This window comes from Mauremys mutica, chromosome 1 (assembly GCF_020497125.1).
Source record: "Mauremys mutica isolate MM-2020 ecotype Southern chromosome 1, ASM2049712v1, whole genome shotgun sequence".
NCBI lineage: Eukaryota > Metazoa > Chordata > Testudines > Geoemydidae > Mauremys > Mauremys mutica.
In genome coordinates this window covers 124,650,406-124,668,153 of record NC_059072.1, presented here as the reverse complement: position 1 = coordinate 124,668,153, position 17,748 = coordinate 124,650,406, and the positions used below count along the sequence as shown (strand labels likewise).

The 17,748-nt window shown below is 48.7% G+C and overlaps 1 protein-coding gene across 8 annotated transcripts in view; it reads left to right on the top strand.

The window, feature by feature from the left end:
• SCUBE1 (signal peptide, CUB domain and EGF like domain containing 1) overlaps positions 1-17,748 on the top strand; it is a 328,071-nt gene that overhangs the window by 306,896 nt on the left and 3,427 nt on the right. For all 8 annotated transcript variants that reach the window (XM_045000217.1, XM_045000209.1, XM_045000200.1 and 5 more), the window contains 2 exons: positions 10,760-10,912; positions 12,396-12,475. In XM_045000217.1, the coding sequence (XP_044856152.1) occupies positions 10,760-10,912; positions 12,396-12,475 (233 nt within the window). The remainder of the gene's footprint in view (positions 1-10,759; positions 10,913-12,395; positions 12,476-17,748) is intronic.

The following is a 17,748-nucleotide window of genomic DNA, read 5'->3' as shown; positions in this document are numbered from 1 at the left end:
TTCCAGTCCAAGTATTCTATCTGTGCGGTAATGAAGAAAGAAGTTGTTAATTTAACTGGATATTGTTATGTTTCCCAAAGTTTTCCTGGAATTTCTGTTTAGCCTACAGATAAGTGCCATGACACCTCCCCTGTGATTTTGTAAGACTTATCACAAGCAGCATCAGGCCTGGTCAGTACTGGCTTGGAGGTTTCCATCCAGTACTTAGGTGCTTCAGGAAGTGTGTTAGGAGGAAGACATCACACATAGAATTGCTGAGTCAGCATGATGCCATGAGGCACTGTGCTTCTTGAGCCGTTTCCTTGTGGATGAGATGTAAAACCCAAGTGTTTGCCACTTGTGGGCATTAAGGATCCAATGGCAAGGGCAGGGATGTTAACCCCAGAACCTTCTGACCAAATTCATGTTGAAAGGATTTAAATTCTGCTATCCTTAATTCTCTGCTATTATTGCTGCTTAATACGCTGATTATTTCATTCTCATCTGGTGTGCCCCACGTGTGTCATCCGCACATTGTTTCTCATCTCAGACTTTGGGCTTGTCTCCAAGTAAAGCACTGCAATGGCGCAGCTGCACCGCTGTAGCGCTTTAGTGAAGATGCTACTACACTGTAGTGTAGTGCAAATCTCAGATCAGCATAGTTAATCCACCTCTGCGAGAGGCAGTAGCTGTGTCGATGGGAGAAGCTCTCCCATCAACATAGCGCTGTCTACACCAGGGGTTAGGTTGGTAGAACTACGTCACTCACGCGGTGTGGATTTTTCACATCCCTGAGCGATGTAGTTATACCGATGTACGATTGTAGTGGAGACCTGGCCTTAGACCAGGGTTCTCTGTTTCTTACGTTTGTACAGTACCTAGCACAATATGGCCTCTAGGTATTACTGCAATACAACGAATAAGTAATAACAACAACATTAGTTTTAGTTCTTCACTTCATGTTCTAAATTGTTGTATGGCATTAGTGTGTGTTGTTACATAGATGCTCCAGAAGTCGCCGCTTTTCAGTAACGTCTGAAATTTTCTGTGTATATAAAGACTGAGAAGTGCTTTAAGCTCCTTCCATGAGGAAAGTCACTCTACTAATATATTATCTCATCCCATGCCAACAATGTACTAGTCTTTACTGTGCATTCCATTTGCTGATTGTCCTAATTGAAAATAGCAAAATGGGGGTCTGTTTGGTCTCCGCATACAAAGTTAATTTCTCTACATCTGAAGTTGGGACTACAAATGGATTACTGTCGTCTATCCTTCTCCTCTTCAAATCTTTCCCTAAGCCTTCAGTTTCTGTTTACTGTTTAATTAACTCTCTATGAAGCACGAAGAGGCACCATGTGTGAAAGATGTGATTTTTAAATCAGCTGTATTGAGTAACAGTCTATTTTAATTAGTACAATAGTTTCAACAGCTTTTGACACTTAAGGATTTCTATTTACAGTCCTGTATCTCTGATTAGTACAAAGTGAGTTCTTATCTGCTCTTTTTAAAGAGAATGATGTTATAATTAACCAGATCATTCTATAAGAGCCAAACAATTGACATACCAATGTCCCAGTCTCACAGGACTCGTGTTCTCTCGCAGCTCTGTACGGTCCGTGGGAGGAACCCCTTTAGTGTGACAGCCCTTCTCAGGTGTCCACTCTCTCTGAGGGGTTAAGCCATATCCCCCTCTGCCTCCTGGAACCGCACCTCTCTGAGCCTTCAGCACACCTGTCTCTCGCCGTGGGCTCCCTCAAGGAGTCCACTCACTCTGGACCCCCGTGGCCTCCACTCCCAGAGAGAATAATGCCACCCCAATTTCTAGACTGGAGTGACTCTCATCCAGTATAAAACAGAGGGGTTTATTAAACGTCTGGACACAGCATAGGAAGCTCTCAGGGCCTCAGGCCTAACCTCCCTCAGACAGTATATCTAGGTCTGTCCTGCATCCATGCGGGCTCTGGCTGCTCTCTCTCCCTTGTCCAGAAACCCCCTTCTTCCAGCTGAGCATCCAGTATCACCTTCCTGCATGCCCTGCCTCTCTCCTTTGTCTTCTGTCCCAGATAAACAGGCCACCTGGGCCTTCTCTCCTCTCATCCATGCTTTGTTTCCCCACTGGGTGGAACCAGCTCGTTAGGCCACCAGGATCCTCTCTCCTCAGCTCATTGTCCTCCCACTGGCCCGAACCCACTGTGACTTTCGAGCTGGACCTCCCAGTCACCAGTGTCTGGGGTATCCATTCTCCAGGCCATTGTCCAGGGTCCCAACTGCCAGACAAGGTCACCACTGGTCCTCTGTAACAACAAACTCCCTCTCCCACCACCTCGTTAAACAAATAACACCCAGGGAAACTGAGTCCCACACACTCTGCATGCAAACCATTGAAAAAACAAGAAAATCCCCCACTTCGTCACAACCAGCCCAGTGGTCCATCAAGTCCTGCATCCTGGTTCCAACACTGTTCAATGCTGGGTGCTTCGGGGAAAAAACCTTCACTGCCAATAATGCTCCTACAGGAACAGCAATACTAAAATATGGAAGGAAATTTCTTCTTATGCCCAGAAGTATGAGAATAGTTCTTCACATATTTATGCTAGCTCATGTAACTTCACATGTTATTTTTATTATGGAAGTGCTGGTCATGGTTCCTTAGTTAAGGCTGAATTGAGTTGTGTTCTTCAAGCAGTAATCCAACCATTTCATTGGAATACAGCACTTATTCTTTGAATACAATCTTAACTCTGCTCTGTAGTGACTCCATAAAAAAAGAAAAAAAATAATGTAATTAAAATCAGTTTAATCTAATCCAGGATTTTAATCTATTTTATATGCTAATCTTAATTGTATGGTTATTGCATAGCATCACTACAGGGCACAGTTAAGGCTGTTGGGAGCTTTCACTGTGCATTTCCGTACCTTAGCGTGTTTGGCTTTCTCTCACATTTCACCTTGCCTCTGAATTTCTTGGTTTTGTAAGACTTGTTTGGGGGATAATTACAATATCCCTGTAATGTTGTTACCCTTAAATTATTGATAGGTGTTCAGTCTTAACTGCAGTTTAACACTGATTCTCTCTGGGAACTCATTTAGGGCCTGATTCAAATCCCACTGAAGTCAATGGGACTGTTAACACTAACTTCAGTAGGAGTCAGATCAGCTCCATAAAACCTAATTCTCCTTTTAAACTTACAACAGTAAGGTAATTTCCTATATTATCCTGTGGATATGAATTCTACAGGTCCCTTTTAAACTAGGTAAAAAGGCCTACTTTTTAAACACTGGCTTCACCTTAGGGCTGCCATCTGCTATGTTATTTGTGAGATCTGAAGCACTGTCACTGCTTCTTGGGGTGTTTGTGGGGTCCTTTCTAGTTCCCCAAAATGTCAGTTATAATTTAATATTGCACTGCAGTGTGATGTTTTGCTCTAATGTGATGGCCAATATGGTGCCATCAAACTAACTACCAAAGTTGGGAGTCTTATGAGCTTGTCTTCGAGTATGAGCTCTCTGGGGCAGGGAATGCCACTTTCTAATATGTTTGGATGGTGCTTAGCACAATGTGCCCTATCTGCTTGGCATATGAGTCATAATAATTAGATCTGGTTGAAAATTTTTTAATGAAAACAGCATTTTCTGACAAAAAAAACTCTTGTGTTCAAATCAAAGTATTCCATAGGAGCATGTCAATTTTGACAGAATTGTTGATAGAAAAGTTACTAAATGATGCATGATCGAAATGGAGTATTTTCATTTTGACATTTGTGTTTTGTTTTGATTTTTCCATTTCATTTTGGCTTTAATATTTAATACTTCATAAATATTGAATATGATATCACAGTGTTTTGATATTGAAACAAAATGTTTACTTAAAGTTGCTTTGATGTTTCTGAAGCAAAATATTTTGGAATTTCCATGGCACAAAATATTTCAAAATTTCAACTTTTCTTCAGATTTGGGACAAAAATAAATTTCAAAATGTCAGACTTCTTTGAGTGCTTGCTCATATCCATTCCAGTTAGGTGTGTGCGCCGCGCATGCACGTTTGTCGGAAGCTTTTTACCCTAGCAACTCCCGGTGGGTCAGCTGGGTCGCCCCCTAGAGTGGCGCCACCATGGCGCCAGATATATACCCCTGCCGACCCGACCACTCCTCAGTTCCTTCTTACCGCCCGTGTCGGTTGTTGGAACAGTGTAGCGTGGCTTAGCTGTCCTCCACTTCCCTACCTTCTCCTTGTTATTGATAACTTCTTGTATATAGTTGTTTTAGAAATATAGTGTAATTAGTATAAATTGTTCTTAGATAGTTAGTTTAGAAATAGTTAGCGGGGTTTGGGCATTAGCCCCTTCCCCGCACCTGGTGCCGGGGCCCATGCCCGGTTCACCAGGGTTCAAGCCGTGTTCGGCCTGTAAAAAGCCGATGCCCACAAGCGATCCCCACGACTCGTGCCTAAAGTGCCTCGGGGAATCGCACGTATCAGATAAGTGTCAAATTTGCAAGGCATTTAAGCCGAGGACAAAGAAGGAGAGGGACTTTCACTTAAAGACTCTCCTCATGGAGGCAGCTTTGAACCCTCCGTCCTCGGCACCGAGTGCCGACCACACTGCCAGCAGTGCTCCTCCGGCACCGGAACGTGCCGGCACCGCCAAGACATCGTGGCACCGGCCTTCTCCAGCGCAGGGCCCTGATCGACACCGATCCCTCTCGCCAAGGCAGAAGAGGTCGAAGTCCTCTACTTCTTCGATGCCTTCAGCGACTCAGACTCAACCCTGTTCGGACCGCCCGGCACCTACACCTGCTGCGGCACTGATGGCTGTGGTACCGTTGACTCCGGTCCCGAGAGGGCCGTCGAGTCCGGTCCCGGAGAGCTCCCCGCCTGTGGTTGAGCTTACGGTCCCGTCTACGCCTGAGACGTTCTCGGCTGCAAGGGACCTTATCGCTATGACTGAGTCTGTCCTGACTCAACCCCTGGCACTGCCGGTGCGGGTACTACATTCGAGAGGCAAACCTGCGATGATGACACCTCCATCAGTTGGCTCGGCAGGCCGGCACCGATCTCGATCTAGGTCCCGGTGCCGTTCGCCTTCTCATGGCTGCTCACGGTCCCGACGCCACTCGCAGTCCCGGCACCGATCACCATATCGGTACCGGTCGTACTCGCGGCATGGATCGGTATCTCGTACTGCTGAATACTCTCGGTACCGTTCCAGCTCTCGGCACCGATCCCGGCACCGAGACTCTCGCAGCCGTTCCCGCCGGAGACCGTTCCCGCCGGAGACCGAGACTCTCGGAGCTGTTCCCGCCGGAGATCCAGGTCGACCTCCCGGCGCAGGGCCGTTTGCAGGTCCCGGTCTCGCTCTCGGCACCAGTATGGCTCCAGGCACCGATCCCCGACACCGAGGAGATCACCAATGGGGGAGAGGGCCTCATACCATCGCTCGGCCCCCCCCCGGCCGTCCCGACACCCGTCCGTGTCTTCACAGGCGGATAGCGCGTATGCCCACGACGCTGATGTGCCTGCTGCACTGTTCCACGAGCCCCAGTTTCAGGATCAGGGACCTCAACAGTGGGGTTTCTGGACACCGTGGGCATATCATCAGACCCAAGGTGCACCCCCAGGTCCGTCGCGCTCAGAACATCGGGTGCCGGAGGCAACGATAAGCCGTCCTCCTCCCTCTCCTTCAGAGGAAGTGTTGGCCCATCCTCAGGACTCTCAACTCCCCAGGGAGGCACAACCCACCCACCATGACGAGCCCTCGACCGACCCGCTTGTCCCGGGTCTCTCCTCATCTTCCTCCCCTGACGAGGCTGTAGCCGGAACCTCGTCTGTCGGCCCTCCCCCAATCAACCTACGTGCCCACCAGGACCTCCTCAGACGTGTTGCACAAAATATGAACTTACAGGTCGAGGAGGTCCCGGAGGTGGAGGACCCAGTGGTGAACATTTTGTCGTCTGATGCCCCCACGAGAGTGGCTCTTCCCTTCATTCGGACGATCCAGGCCAATGCCAACACGATCTGGCAGTCTCCGGCCTCCGTCCCACCTGCTGCACGAGGCGTGGAACATAAATATATGGTGCCCTCCAAGGGCTATGACTATCTGTATGTCCACCCCCCACCTTGCTCCCTCATTGTCCAGTCGGTTAACGAGAGGGAGCGCCATGGACAGCAGGCTCCAGCCCCTAAATCTAAAGACACTAGGCACATGGACTTGCTGGGGCGCAAAGTCTATTCCGCAGTGGTGCTCCAACTCCGCGTGGCTAACCAACAAGCCCTCCTTAGCCACTATAATTATAATACTTGGGCGGCGGCGGACAAATTTAAGGAATTGCTCCCGCAGGACTCCCGTCAGGAGTTTGCAGCTATCCTAGATGAGGGGAAAAAAGTGGCAAGAACTTCCCTCCAGGCTTCCCTAGACGCTGCGGACTCAGCGGCCAGGACGCTAGCCTCAGGGGTCACTATGCGACGTCTATCGTGGTTGCAGGTCTCAGGCCTCCCCCCGGAGCTCCAATATACAATTCAGGACCTCCCCTTTGAAGGACAAGGTCTCTTCTCGGACAAAACTGACCCTAGGCTGCAAAGCCTAAAAGACAACAGGGTCATTATGCGCTCATTGGGCATGCACACGCCAGTAACGCAGCGCAGGCCCTTCCGCCCTCAACCACACCGCCCGTACCCTCATCCCAGGCAAAGGCAAGACCTTGCCAGAGGGCGGGGCAGGACAGGTCGCCGACGGCAGTTGGGCAACCAAGGGGGCCAAAACCGAGGTCCCTCCAAGCCTCCCGCAGGGCCGAAACCTTCCTTTTGAAGGTGCACCCGAGGGCGTTGTACCAGTTTCTTTAAAGGATCTGTTCCCGCCTTTCTCCAACCGTCTCTCCTTTTTCCTCCCTGCGTGGTCCCAGCTAACATCAGATCGCTGGGTCTTACGCACGCTGGAATTTGGGTACCACCTCCAATTTATTTCACGCCCCCCCTTCCACCCACCCTCCTCGTCCCTCTTCAGGGACCCCTCTCACAAGCAATTCCTCCTTCAGGAGATTCAGGCTCTCCTTGCCAAAGGAGCCATAGAGGAGGTACCAGACCATGAGTGGGGCAAGGGGTTTTACTCCTGCTACTTCCTAATCCCCAAGGCAAAGGGAGGTCTCAGACCCATCCTAGACCTGCGGAAACTCAACACATTCATGATAAAGTTGAAGTTCCGCATGGTATCCTGAGGGACCATCATCCCATCCCTGGATCCCGGAGACTGGTATGCCGCCCTCGACATGAAAGATGCCTATTTCCACATAGCCATCTACGCACCTCACAGGAGGTTCCTCCGGTTCGTAGTCAACCGCCAACATTTTCAGTTCGCGGTCCTCCCCTTCGGCCTCTCTACAGCTCCAAGGGTATTCACGAAGTGCATGGCTGTAGTCACCGCCCACCTCCGCCGCTGTCGGATACACGTGTTTCCGTATCTGGACGACTGGCTCATCCGGGGGACCTCCGAGGCGCAGGTGACCCATCACGTCCACATTGTCAAGGACCTCTTCCTACACCTAGGCCTACTGATCAATGCGGAAAAATCCACTCTGATTCCCACTCAGAGGATAGACTTCATTGGCGCCACCCTGGACTCAAACCTCGCCAGAGCCTGCTTACCGCTGCCCCGGTTTCAGGCAATGGTGGCCATCATCCGGAGTCTGCAAGCTGCTCCATTAATTTCAGTTCGCACCTGTCTGGGTCTCCTGGGTCACATGGCGGCCTGCATGTTTGTGACGAAATACACCAGGCTACGCCTCCGTCCCCTCCAATCGTGGCTCAACTCAGTGTACCGACCCCGCAGAGATGCCATAGACATGATAGTCACCATTCCCCTGAGCGTCTTAGACTCCCTCAAATGGTGGCTGACCCCCTCCCGCATGTGCACAGGGCTGCCGTTCCATCCACCCCAGCCCTCGGCATCCCTGATGACGGACGCATCATCTCTCGGTTGGGGTGCTCACCTCAGTCATCTACGCACTCAAGGCCTTTGGTCACTTCAGGAACTGGCCTTGCACATCAATGTCCGGGAGCTGAGAGCAGTCCACCTTGCTTGCCAGGCATTCAAACAGCATTTGCAGGACCGTTGTGTGTCAATATTCACCGACAACACAACAGCCATGTACTATATAAACAAACAGGGCGGGACAAGGTCCTCGCCCCTTTGTCAGGAGGCCATGCGACTCTGGGACTTCTGTATAGTTCACCCCATAGACCTCGTAGCGTCCTTTCTCCCGGGGGTTCGGAACACGCTGGCGGATCGCCTCAGCAGATCCTTCCTCTCTCACAAGTGGTCGCTTCGCCTGGACATTATTCTTTCGATCTTCCGAAAGTGGGGATTTCCCCGGGTAGACCTATTCGTGTCCCGCGAGAACAGGAAATGCCAGATGTTCTGCTCCTTCCAAGGCCTCTCACCGGGTTCCATAGCGGACGCCTTCCTTATATCATGGACGACGCACCTGCTATACGCCTTTCCACCGTTTCCGCTCGTCCGCAGGGTCAGGGGCGGCTCTAGGAATCCTGCCGCCCCAAGCAGGGCGGCGCGCCGCGGGGCGCGCTCTAGCAGTCGCCGGTCCCGTGGCTCGCGGGACCTTCTGCAGACGTGCCTGCGGAGGTTCCGCGGCTCTGGTGGAGCATCCGCAGTCATGCCTGCGGGAGGTCCACCTGAGCCGCGGTACCAGTGGACCCTCCACAGTCATGCCTGCGGCAGGTCCACCTGTCCCGCAGCTCCGGTGGACCTCCTGCAGGCATGACTTTGGAAGGTCTGCCGGAGCCGCCTGTCGCCCTGCCGGCAAAAGGCCGCCCCAAGCGCGCACTTGGCGCGCTGGGGTCTGGAGCCGGCCCTGCACAGGGTCCTGCTCAAAGTACGCAGGGACAGAGCCCGCTTGATCATGATCGCTCCAGCGTGGCCCCGGCAACACAGGTACACCATGTTGCTGGATATGTCCATAGTGGACCCTATCCCCCTTCCTCTTCACCTGGACCTGATAACTCAGGACCACGGCAAACTCCATCACCCAGACCTACCATCCCTCCACCTCACAGCATGGCTCCTGAGTGGTTGACCCAGTCCGAGTTGCGTTGGTCCGCCCCAGTGCAACAAGTGCTCCTGGGTAGCAGGAAGCCTTCCACTAGAGCAACATATTTGGCCAAGTGGAAGCGTTTCACGTGCTGGTGCGAAGCGCGGCATGTTCTCCCAACCGAGGTTTCCATTCCCACCATCTTGGACTACCTTTGGTCTCTTCAACAACAGGGCCTAGCACTGTCATCTTTGAGAGTGCACTTGGCGGCCATCTCTACCTTCCACCCAGGAGAAACTGGCCGCTCGGTTTTTTCCCATCCTATGGTATCTCGATTCCTCAAGGGCCTGCAGCGTCTATACCCACAGGTCCGCCGCCCCGCCCCGACCTGGGACCTTAACCTGGTTCTCACCAGACTTATGTCGCCCCCATTCGAGCCGTTAGCAACTTGCTCCCTCCTCTACCTCTCATGGAAAACCTCCTTTCTCGTGGCCATCACATCGGCAAGACGAGTTTCTGAGCTTCGAGCTCTTACGGTAGACCCTCCCTATACTGTATTCCATAAGGACAAGGTGCAGTTGCGACCACATCCGGCCTTTCTCCCCAAAGTGGTATCGGCCTTCCATGTTAACCAGGAAATCTTCCTTCCTGTCTTCTTTCCGAAGCCGCATTCATCCCGCAGGGAGCAACAACTGCACTCACTCGATGTCCGTAGAGCACTCGCTTTTTACATCGAGTGCACAAAACCCTTCCGCAAAACCCCACAACTCTTCGTTGCGGTGGCTGAGCGGATGAGGGGCTTACCCGTTTCCTCGCAGAGGATTTCCTCCTGGGTGACATCCTGCATCCGCACATGTTATGCTTTAGCTCATGTTCCACTGAGCCACATCACTGTACATTCTACCAGGGCTCAGGCCTCATCTGCCGCTTTCTTGGCTCACGTGCCTATACACGAGATTTGTCGCGCAGCTACCTGGTCCTCAGTCCATACCTTCGCCTCCCACTATGCCCTGGTCCAGCAGTCCAGGGATGATGCAGCCTTTGGCTCCGCAGTTTTATACTCTGCAATATCTCACTCCGACCCCACCGCCTAGGTAAGGCTTGGGAATCACCTAACTGGAATGGATATGAGCAAGCACTCGAAGAAGAAAAGACGGTTACTCACCTTTGTAACTGTTGTTCTTCGAGATGTGTTGCTCATATCCATTCCAAACCCACCCTCCTTCCCCACTGTTGGTGTATCTGGCAAGAAGGAACTGAGGAGCGGTCGGGTCGGCAGGGGTATATATCCGGCGCCATGGTGGCGCCACTCTAGGGGGCGACCCAGCCGACCCTCCGGGAGTTGCTAGGGTAAAAATCTTCCGACGAACATGCACGCGCGGAATGGATATGAGCAACACATCTCGAAGAACAACAGTTACGAAGGTGAGTAACCGTCTTTTTCCCACGGGATGGAGATGCCATTTTTTGATCAGCTCTAATCATAATAATTTCATGTTGCATCCTGCTATCTGCCTACTAACCCCCGCCTTGGGACAGAAAGAGAGAGTTGCCGATAGTCTTCTGGAGAGAAGCTTTCCCCTTATACACAAAAAATGATGGCATGCCTTCTATCCCAAGAATATCACCTCCCTTAAAGGGAAAATATGAGTGAATGAATAAGTGTGCTATAAGTTGACATCTCTACCTCCAGGGAAGGTTATGTTATAAAGATCTTTTATTTATTTATTTATTTTTCTAGCCTCCCCTACGTCAATTACCACATATGAAACATGTCAGACGTATGAGAGACCAATAGCATTTACCTCCAGATCACGAAAGCTATGGATTCAGTTTAAATCAAATGAGGGAAACAGTGGCAAAGGATTTCAAGTCCCATATGTGACATACGATGGTAAGACTGCAGTCATTTTCCATCTCTGTATTATATCTGAATTTAGGAACCTGTGTGTCTGAATCTATCTCATACTGACTGGAGCGGGGAAACGGGAAGGATAAAGAACTTGATGTTCATTTTTGTTTTTTCAGTGAATTATTCTAGTGCTGACTGTCAAAATGTTTGGGTCTTCAATGTTTTTCCCTTTTTTTATTTTTAGGTCTATACCTAAGATTTATTACCTTTTCTTATTCTTACTCCAACAAGATAGATACAGAACCCTTTGAGTCTGAGCCTGCTACCATTAAAGCCAGTGAAACTCTTTGTTAATCATTGTTTATCATAATGATAATGAGAATACTATTGATAATAGCTCTTCATTTATAGGAAGTCCATTCATGAAGGCCTATTGGTGCCTAAGAAAATATAATTAAAAATATGACTTTGTTGAAAAACAAAGCCAGCATAGACAAATAATTCCAATGGAAACTGAAATCTCCAATAACTAACCAGCTCTCATTTGCAACATACAATAAAGAAAATCACCAGCAACCTTCATAAAACTAACCAAAGTCTTGATCTTCATCTGGAAATAGGTCAAAGATGCCTCTTTGGCATATATTCAAGGGGAAATTTCCTTTTAAAACAGGGGTGTAGCATCCAGGCCCACCCAAATCTGAGCGGGGCTGTAGTATTGCCACAGTGGCATGGAGCATCACTTGGGCACTTGAAATCCAGGACGGAGCTATGCGCCCGCCCTTCAGAAAGCTACGCTCCAGCAGCTCTGCCTTGCCATTTTTTGAGCCAACCCATGTGCGTGCCCAGCTCGGCAGGTGAAGCCCTGTGTCTGGGGGCCCTGGGCTAGAAAGAGGTGATGGCGTTGGGGGAGAAGCTGAGCTCGCACAGTGTGTCATTGCCTGTCCACCCGAAAGTCGGGGCCCACCTGATTTCCACTCCTAGCTACGCTACTGTTTTAAAAGTATGGAGGCATTTCTTTGTTAGCGCATCTCTTTTCCCAAACACTAATGCAATTTTCTTAATTGTTAGTCCGGAATTAGGCTGGGGATGCGGGAGGTGATTTAAAGGTCAAGAGGGGAGATGGTCTGGAGGCACAAATCTGGGAGTCAGAAGATATGGAACCTATTCCTGGCTGGGCCACTGACTTCCCATATAACCTTGACAAGTCACTTATTATCTCGGTTCCACAGTTTCTTTATCTGTAAAATATGGATAATAGTACTTACCTGCCTTATAAAAGGTTTTCTGAAGCTAAATTAACATTTATAAAGAAAACCAAGAACCTCAGTTGGAAGGCAGTATAGAGCTCCAAGTATTAAGTTGATTATATTAAATTGCCGTGGTACTGGAGACACTGAATGAGTGTAAAACTAAATTTGCTTTTCAAATGCTTTCTGGCTAGTTAGCAGTTGTCTGGATACTAACCTCTGTGATGGTATCACAAACTGTTGGCTTACCAGCTCCTTTATTCTTTATTTTTCAGAGGATTACCAACAGCTGATAGAAGACATTGTTCGAGATGGACGACTATATGCATCAGAAAATCATCAAGAAATTCTAAAAGTATGTCCACTTTCCTTTAGCTAAGCAAGGCTAACTATTCAGTTTACTGACACATACGTAGACTATGTTAGCGCTAAAATAAGAGTTCAGCTCTAGCTAGCTGGCATCACTGAGTCTGTCAGTCACCATGTTCAGGATTCAAGCTGTCACTTCCACAGCTTCCGCATTTTTATTAAATCCAGCTGTGATCATTTAAGAACAAAATTCTGCGCCAATATTTTTCCTTCCCCACATGCACAGCCATGAAAAATATTGGAATTCAGATTAGCAATAGAGTTCTAATTAACAGATGAGGAGGAGGCAATTTATAAAGACTTGTTAATGTCTACGTAATCTTTGTGCTTGAACTAAAAGAATGAAACTGCCAACAGGAACAAAGGAATAGAATATTCCATAAAGAGATTCCCCTCAAATGCACCTTCTGCGGATAGCACTAGTCAATCAGCGCAGTTGGATTCTGAATGCTCTACATTTAGCCCAAGCGTTAATGGGACCAAGCTGCAAAATTCCAACCCAAAATGCAAAAATCCTGGAAGACTGTGAACAGTTAGTTATGATGTATGGATCCCATGGTTTGGTTTGGATCCATGCTACTGACATGACAGAAGTGCTACACGGGGTTTAGAATTGGTGGTTGTATGAAGATACTAGTAGGGGAGTGGCTATACAAATGAACTGATGTTATGTCACTATGATGGTGCAAATACTTTTATTAAGGTTTCCAACAGGCCCAGGCTGTGTTTATACCATGAGTTAGGGGTGTGATTTCCACATACTTGCACTATTGTGGTGAGAACTAGCACGAGTATAAATAGCCATGGTAGCACTGGCAGCAGCGGCATGACTTAGCCATGCCAAGTTCAAGCTCACCTGAACCCTGCAGGTGCATACTCAACATGTATCCATGGGGCGCGGGTAGGTTTGTACTGGACACGGCTAAGCCATGCTGCTGCTGCTGCTGCCAGGCGTACTTAAGGTGACCAGACAGCAAATGTGAAAATTCGGGATGGGGTGGGGGGTAATAGGAGCCTATATAAGAAAAAGACCCAAAAATCGGGACTGTCCCTATAAAATCGGGACATCTGGTCACCCTATGCGTACTCAGCACAGCTAAACTGTGTCACTGCTGCCCGTGCTACTGCAGCTGCACTATTTATACTCACGCTAGCTCTCAACCAGCTAGCAAGAGTATGCAATGCAAGCTGAGAATCACACTCCTAGCCTGTAGTATGGAGATAGCCCCCATGTGAACTAGATATTTCCAGAAGCCTGGGCAGACTCAGAATGAGCCAAGTGAGCATTTTGTTAATTATTATGATTGTATCTCCCCTGAAAGTATCTTTGTATATTACAACCTGCTTGCAATGACTTAAAGTAATAAATATTACAGAAACTTTATTAAAAGCAGTTGCTGTACATGTACAACTGCTATCTCTCAAACATTAATAAGGGTAGTTTGAAGACACCAGTAAATTAGGTTTGTGTCACCTCCATCTACTTTGATTTATTTTTGTTCCTGTTAATTCTCCCTATCTTGTGCATTTGATCACAGACTGTGCTTAGGGTTGCCATGCGTCCAGTTTTCGACCAGAACGCCCGGTCGAGAAGGGACCCTGGTGACTCCCAGGGCTGTGGCAGACTCTCTGCCTGCCCTGGCTCCACACAGCTCCTGGGAAGCAGTCAGCATGTCCCTCTGGCTTCGAGGTGGCCATAGGGGCTTGAGCATCAGCTCCACAGCTCCCATTGGCCAGGAACTGTGGCCAATGGAAGCTGCAGGGGCAGCACCTGTGGGTGAGAGCAGCGTGCAGAGCCCCCTGACCCCTCCGCCTAAGAGCCGGACATGCCAGCCGCTTATGGGAGCCGCCTGAACTCTGCACCCCAAACAGGGACAGCTGAACTTCCCACCGCTCAGTTCCTTTGTATCTTCAGGTACTTTCAGCAGTCAATCTTCTTGGGCAGGAAGGCAACGGAGAAGAGTCCTGTTTGCCTTACTCCCCAGTCTTAAATAGAATTTACATAAGGCGGGAAGCCTTTGTTTCCAGTGGAAAAGTACCAGCAGTGTCCGAGTTGTGTTTAATACCAGGTGACATGACCACATGACCATGTAGTGTCAAAGCAACATCCCAGGAGGCTTCTCAGGAAGGAGACAGATTAGTATCTTCAGAGTCTTATTGTTTCTTCCTAATGGCCCATCAAGGCTGATAGCCTGTTTTCTGGTGGGTATTTCCCAAGTAGACGCCCAGTTGTTATTGTTATATAGCCAATATTCCTAACTTTAGATACAGAAATGATACATGCATGAAAATTGGATAATCACATTCAGTAAATTATAACCTTTCCAATGATACCTTTACAAGACCCATCTTGCATAAAATGTATCTCAGTTATGCCATATCCATATCATAAGCATATTTCCATAAAGAATATGGGGTGTAACATCACAAGAGCAAGCAACTGAGGGAGGGGGGATGGAGTGAGCGGGGGTGGGGTCTTGGAGAAGGGGTGGGACGGGGTGGGGCCTCAGGGTTGGGTTGGGGCAGGGCAAGGGTGTTTGTTTTTTTGCAAATAGAAAGTTGGCAATCCTAACTGTGCCAGGTGACACTGTCCAATTAAGGCTCCTGAGGTCAGGTAAGGTCAATTTGAATCAGATACACTATGACCTTTAATCACTACTGTAAATTGGTGGTGTTGGTTCCTTTGCATGTCAGGGCTTGGCTACACTTGCGAGTTACCGCGCAATAAAGGAGCTCCAGGCGCCCTAGCTCATTCCCCGTCCACGCTGGTAAGACAGGTAGAGCGCTCTGTCACTGCAGCTACAGCACTGCTGGTAATCCACCTTGGCGAGTGGAATAACATTTGCTGCACCCCCGCTGGAGCGCCGCAGCGCCAGTGTGAACGAAGTGTTGGGTTACTGCACTCTGATTGGCCTCCAGAAATGTCCCATAATCCCCTTAAGTCTGTGACCACTCTTGTCATCATTTTGAACTCCTGTAGGAATGCAGAAATGCCCTTTCAAAGCTCCATTTCTGACAGCCGGCATGCAAGTCATTACTGTGGAATGCTGTGTGAGAGAGAGAGAGGTGGGGGGAAGGAGGGGTCTGCTGCTGTCTGAACTTACAAGACAACATGCTGACATGCTCTCAGCTCCCCAAAACCCCACTCTCTCCCCCCCCACATACACACAACACACTCCCTGTCACACTCCACCCCACCCCCCACATTTGAAAAGCACGTTGCAGTCACTTGCATGCTGGGATAGCTGCCCATAATGCACTGCTCCCAAAGGTGCTGCAAGTGTCACAAATGTGGCCACACCAGTGCACAAGCAGCTGTCAGTGTGGACAGACTGCAATGCTTTCCCTACTGCGCTCTCCGAAGGCAGGTTTAACTCACAGCACTCTACATCTGCAAGTGTAGCCATGCCCTCAATTTTGCCTGTCCACGCTCAGATGTCTGAACTTGGATATTTTTGGAAGGTGAGATCTGCTAAAATACCCACTGGTGTGGATTCCCTGGCTACATCCCCAGGCCTCTTCCACTGTCGCCCTTCCAAAATGTTTCTCTCTGCTAGCTCAACCACTCATCATCCTGCCTTTCCTGCAAACACAGATCACCCAGACCAGTTCCACAACATACAGGACTTTCCAAAACCATTTTTGGAGCCTGGAGATTTGGCCTTCCTTGAGCTCTTACAGAAGGGGAAAAATGAGGGTAGTGGCTGAAAGATAAAAAGCTTGCTGTGTTTAATGTCAACAGGGTAGATACAGTAGTTTAATATGATGTATCTAGAGTGACCTTTGTGTCTAGAGTTTTAAATAGTTACTAGTGAAAGGAAGTGTGCTCAGCTGATGGTACCCTGGACCCAAACCATCTATACAACAAGGCACTTAGTCCACTTAAAATCTAGTCCATTTTTCAAAAGTGAGACAAAAGTAGTTTCATGTCCTACTCCTGCCCTTGAGTCCTCAAGACAAATTCTGTGATTTTTCACAACCAAATTTTTCATTTTGTCTACATGCTTTTCACTCCCATGTTGCTGTGTGAAAGACCCAAACAAACAACAGGGGAAATAAACTGACTGATGATTTGGGCAAAGCAAATGTCAAGTGGACAAAACAAAGGAAGTGAAAAAACAGGAGAAAACACTGGCTGAAATCCTGGCTTCATTTAGGTCAGTGGGAAATTTGCCACTGACTTCAATGAGGCCAAAAATTCACCCTTTGGTTTTTTTCGAATCTCTTGAATTGATAAGAGGTGTTAACACACGTTAGACAGAGGTCTGATTTTTACGTTGATAGTGTCTATTAAGTGACTGCAGTAAGAAGGCAACAATGCGCATTTGTTCATACTCCTGGTGGGCCAAGAGAGCAGAATGACATCCTCCACTATTGTTTGTAGGCCAGATCCCCACCTGCAAAGGACAGATATACTTGTCCTCTCTGACAGTGTACTATCGCTTTCTACCAAATGCATTGCTCAAGGTGTAAGGAAAGATCCAGTGCGGTCTACCACCTAGGAAGGTCTATAAATTGGGAGACTCCCATGATGTGGCTGACATATAATAACTATTTTCATGAAAAGAGGCCAGTTGCCTGCTGAAATGAAGAAGTGTATTAGCAGGAATAAAAAGTACACTGGCTCACTCACAAAGACTGTTGCTCTGGGTTCATGACACCTTACCTCTCTGCCAGGTTTTGTGCTGCTTTCCTGCGCATCAGAACTGGGATATCACGCCATTCTCTTCCAAAGATCACCAGCCACGCAAGGTTCATTATTACCCCAATATATAGCTGACCTCTGCAGCCCTGTAGCCCCAGCTCAGCCTCTGCCATGGGGTAAACCTACTTCTTGCCATGTACACATGAGATGTTTTCAGGGAGGTGCTGGTCCATCATCTTTGCCAACTCGCCATTTTCCTGGTCAAGGGTATGCCTGTAACCTGAGCCCATGAGGCCTTTCATTGACACTCTTCCCAGACCAATAGATACCACATATGACTGTGCTCCAGTGTCATTCAGAAAGGATCCCAGCCCAGGTAATCACATTCCATTATCAGGCACATGGGTGCTGGAACAATTAGTATAGTGGAGGTGCTGAGAGCCATTTAACTAAACTGTAGACCCTGTACATTATGTACTTGAAGCCAGGGGTGCAGTAGCACCCCTAGTTCCAGCACCTATGATCAGGCAGTCTCTCCTGATATGCCCAGCCTAGCTGCATCAGAAGGACAGAAGCACTCTCCCTAGATAGCAGGATTGACTGGAGCAGCCCTG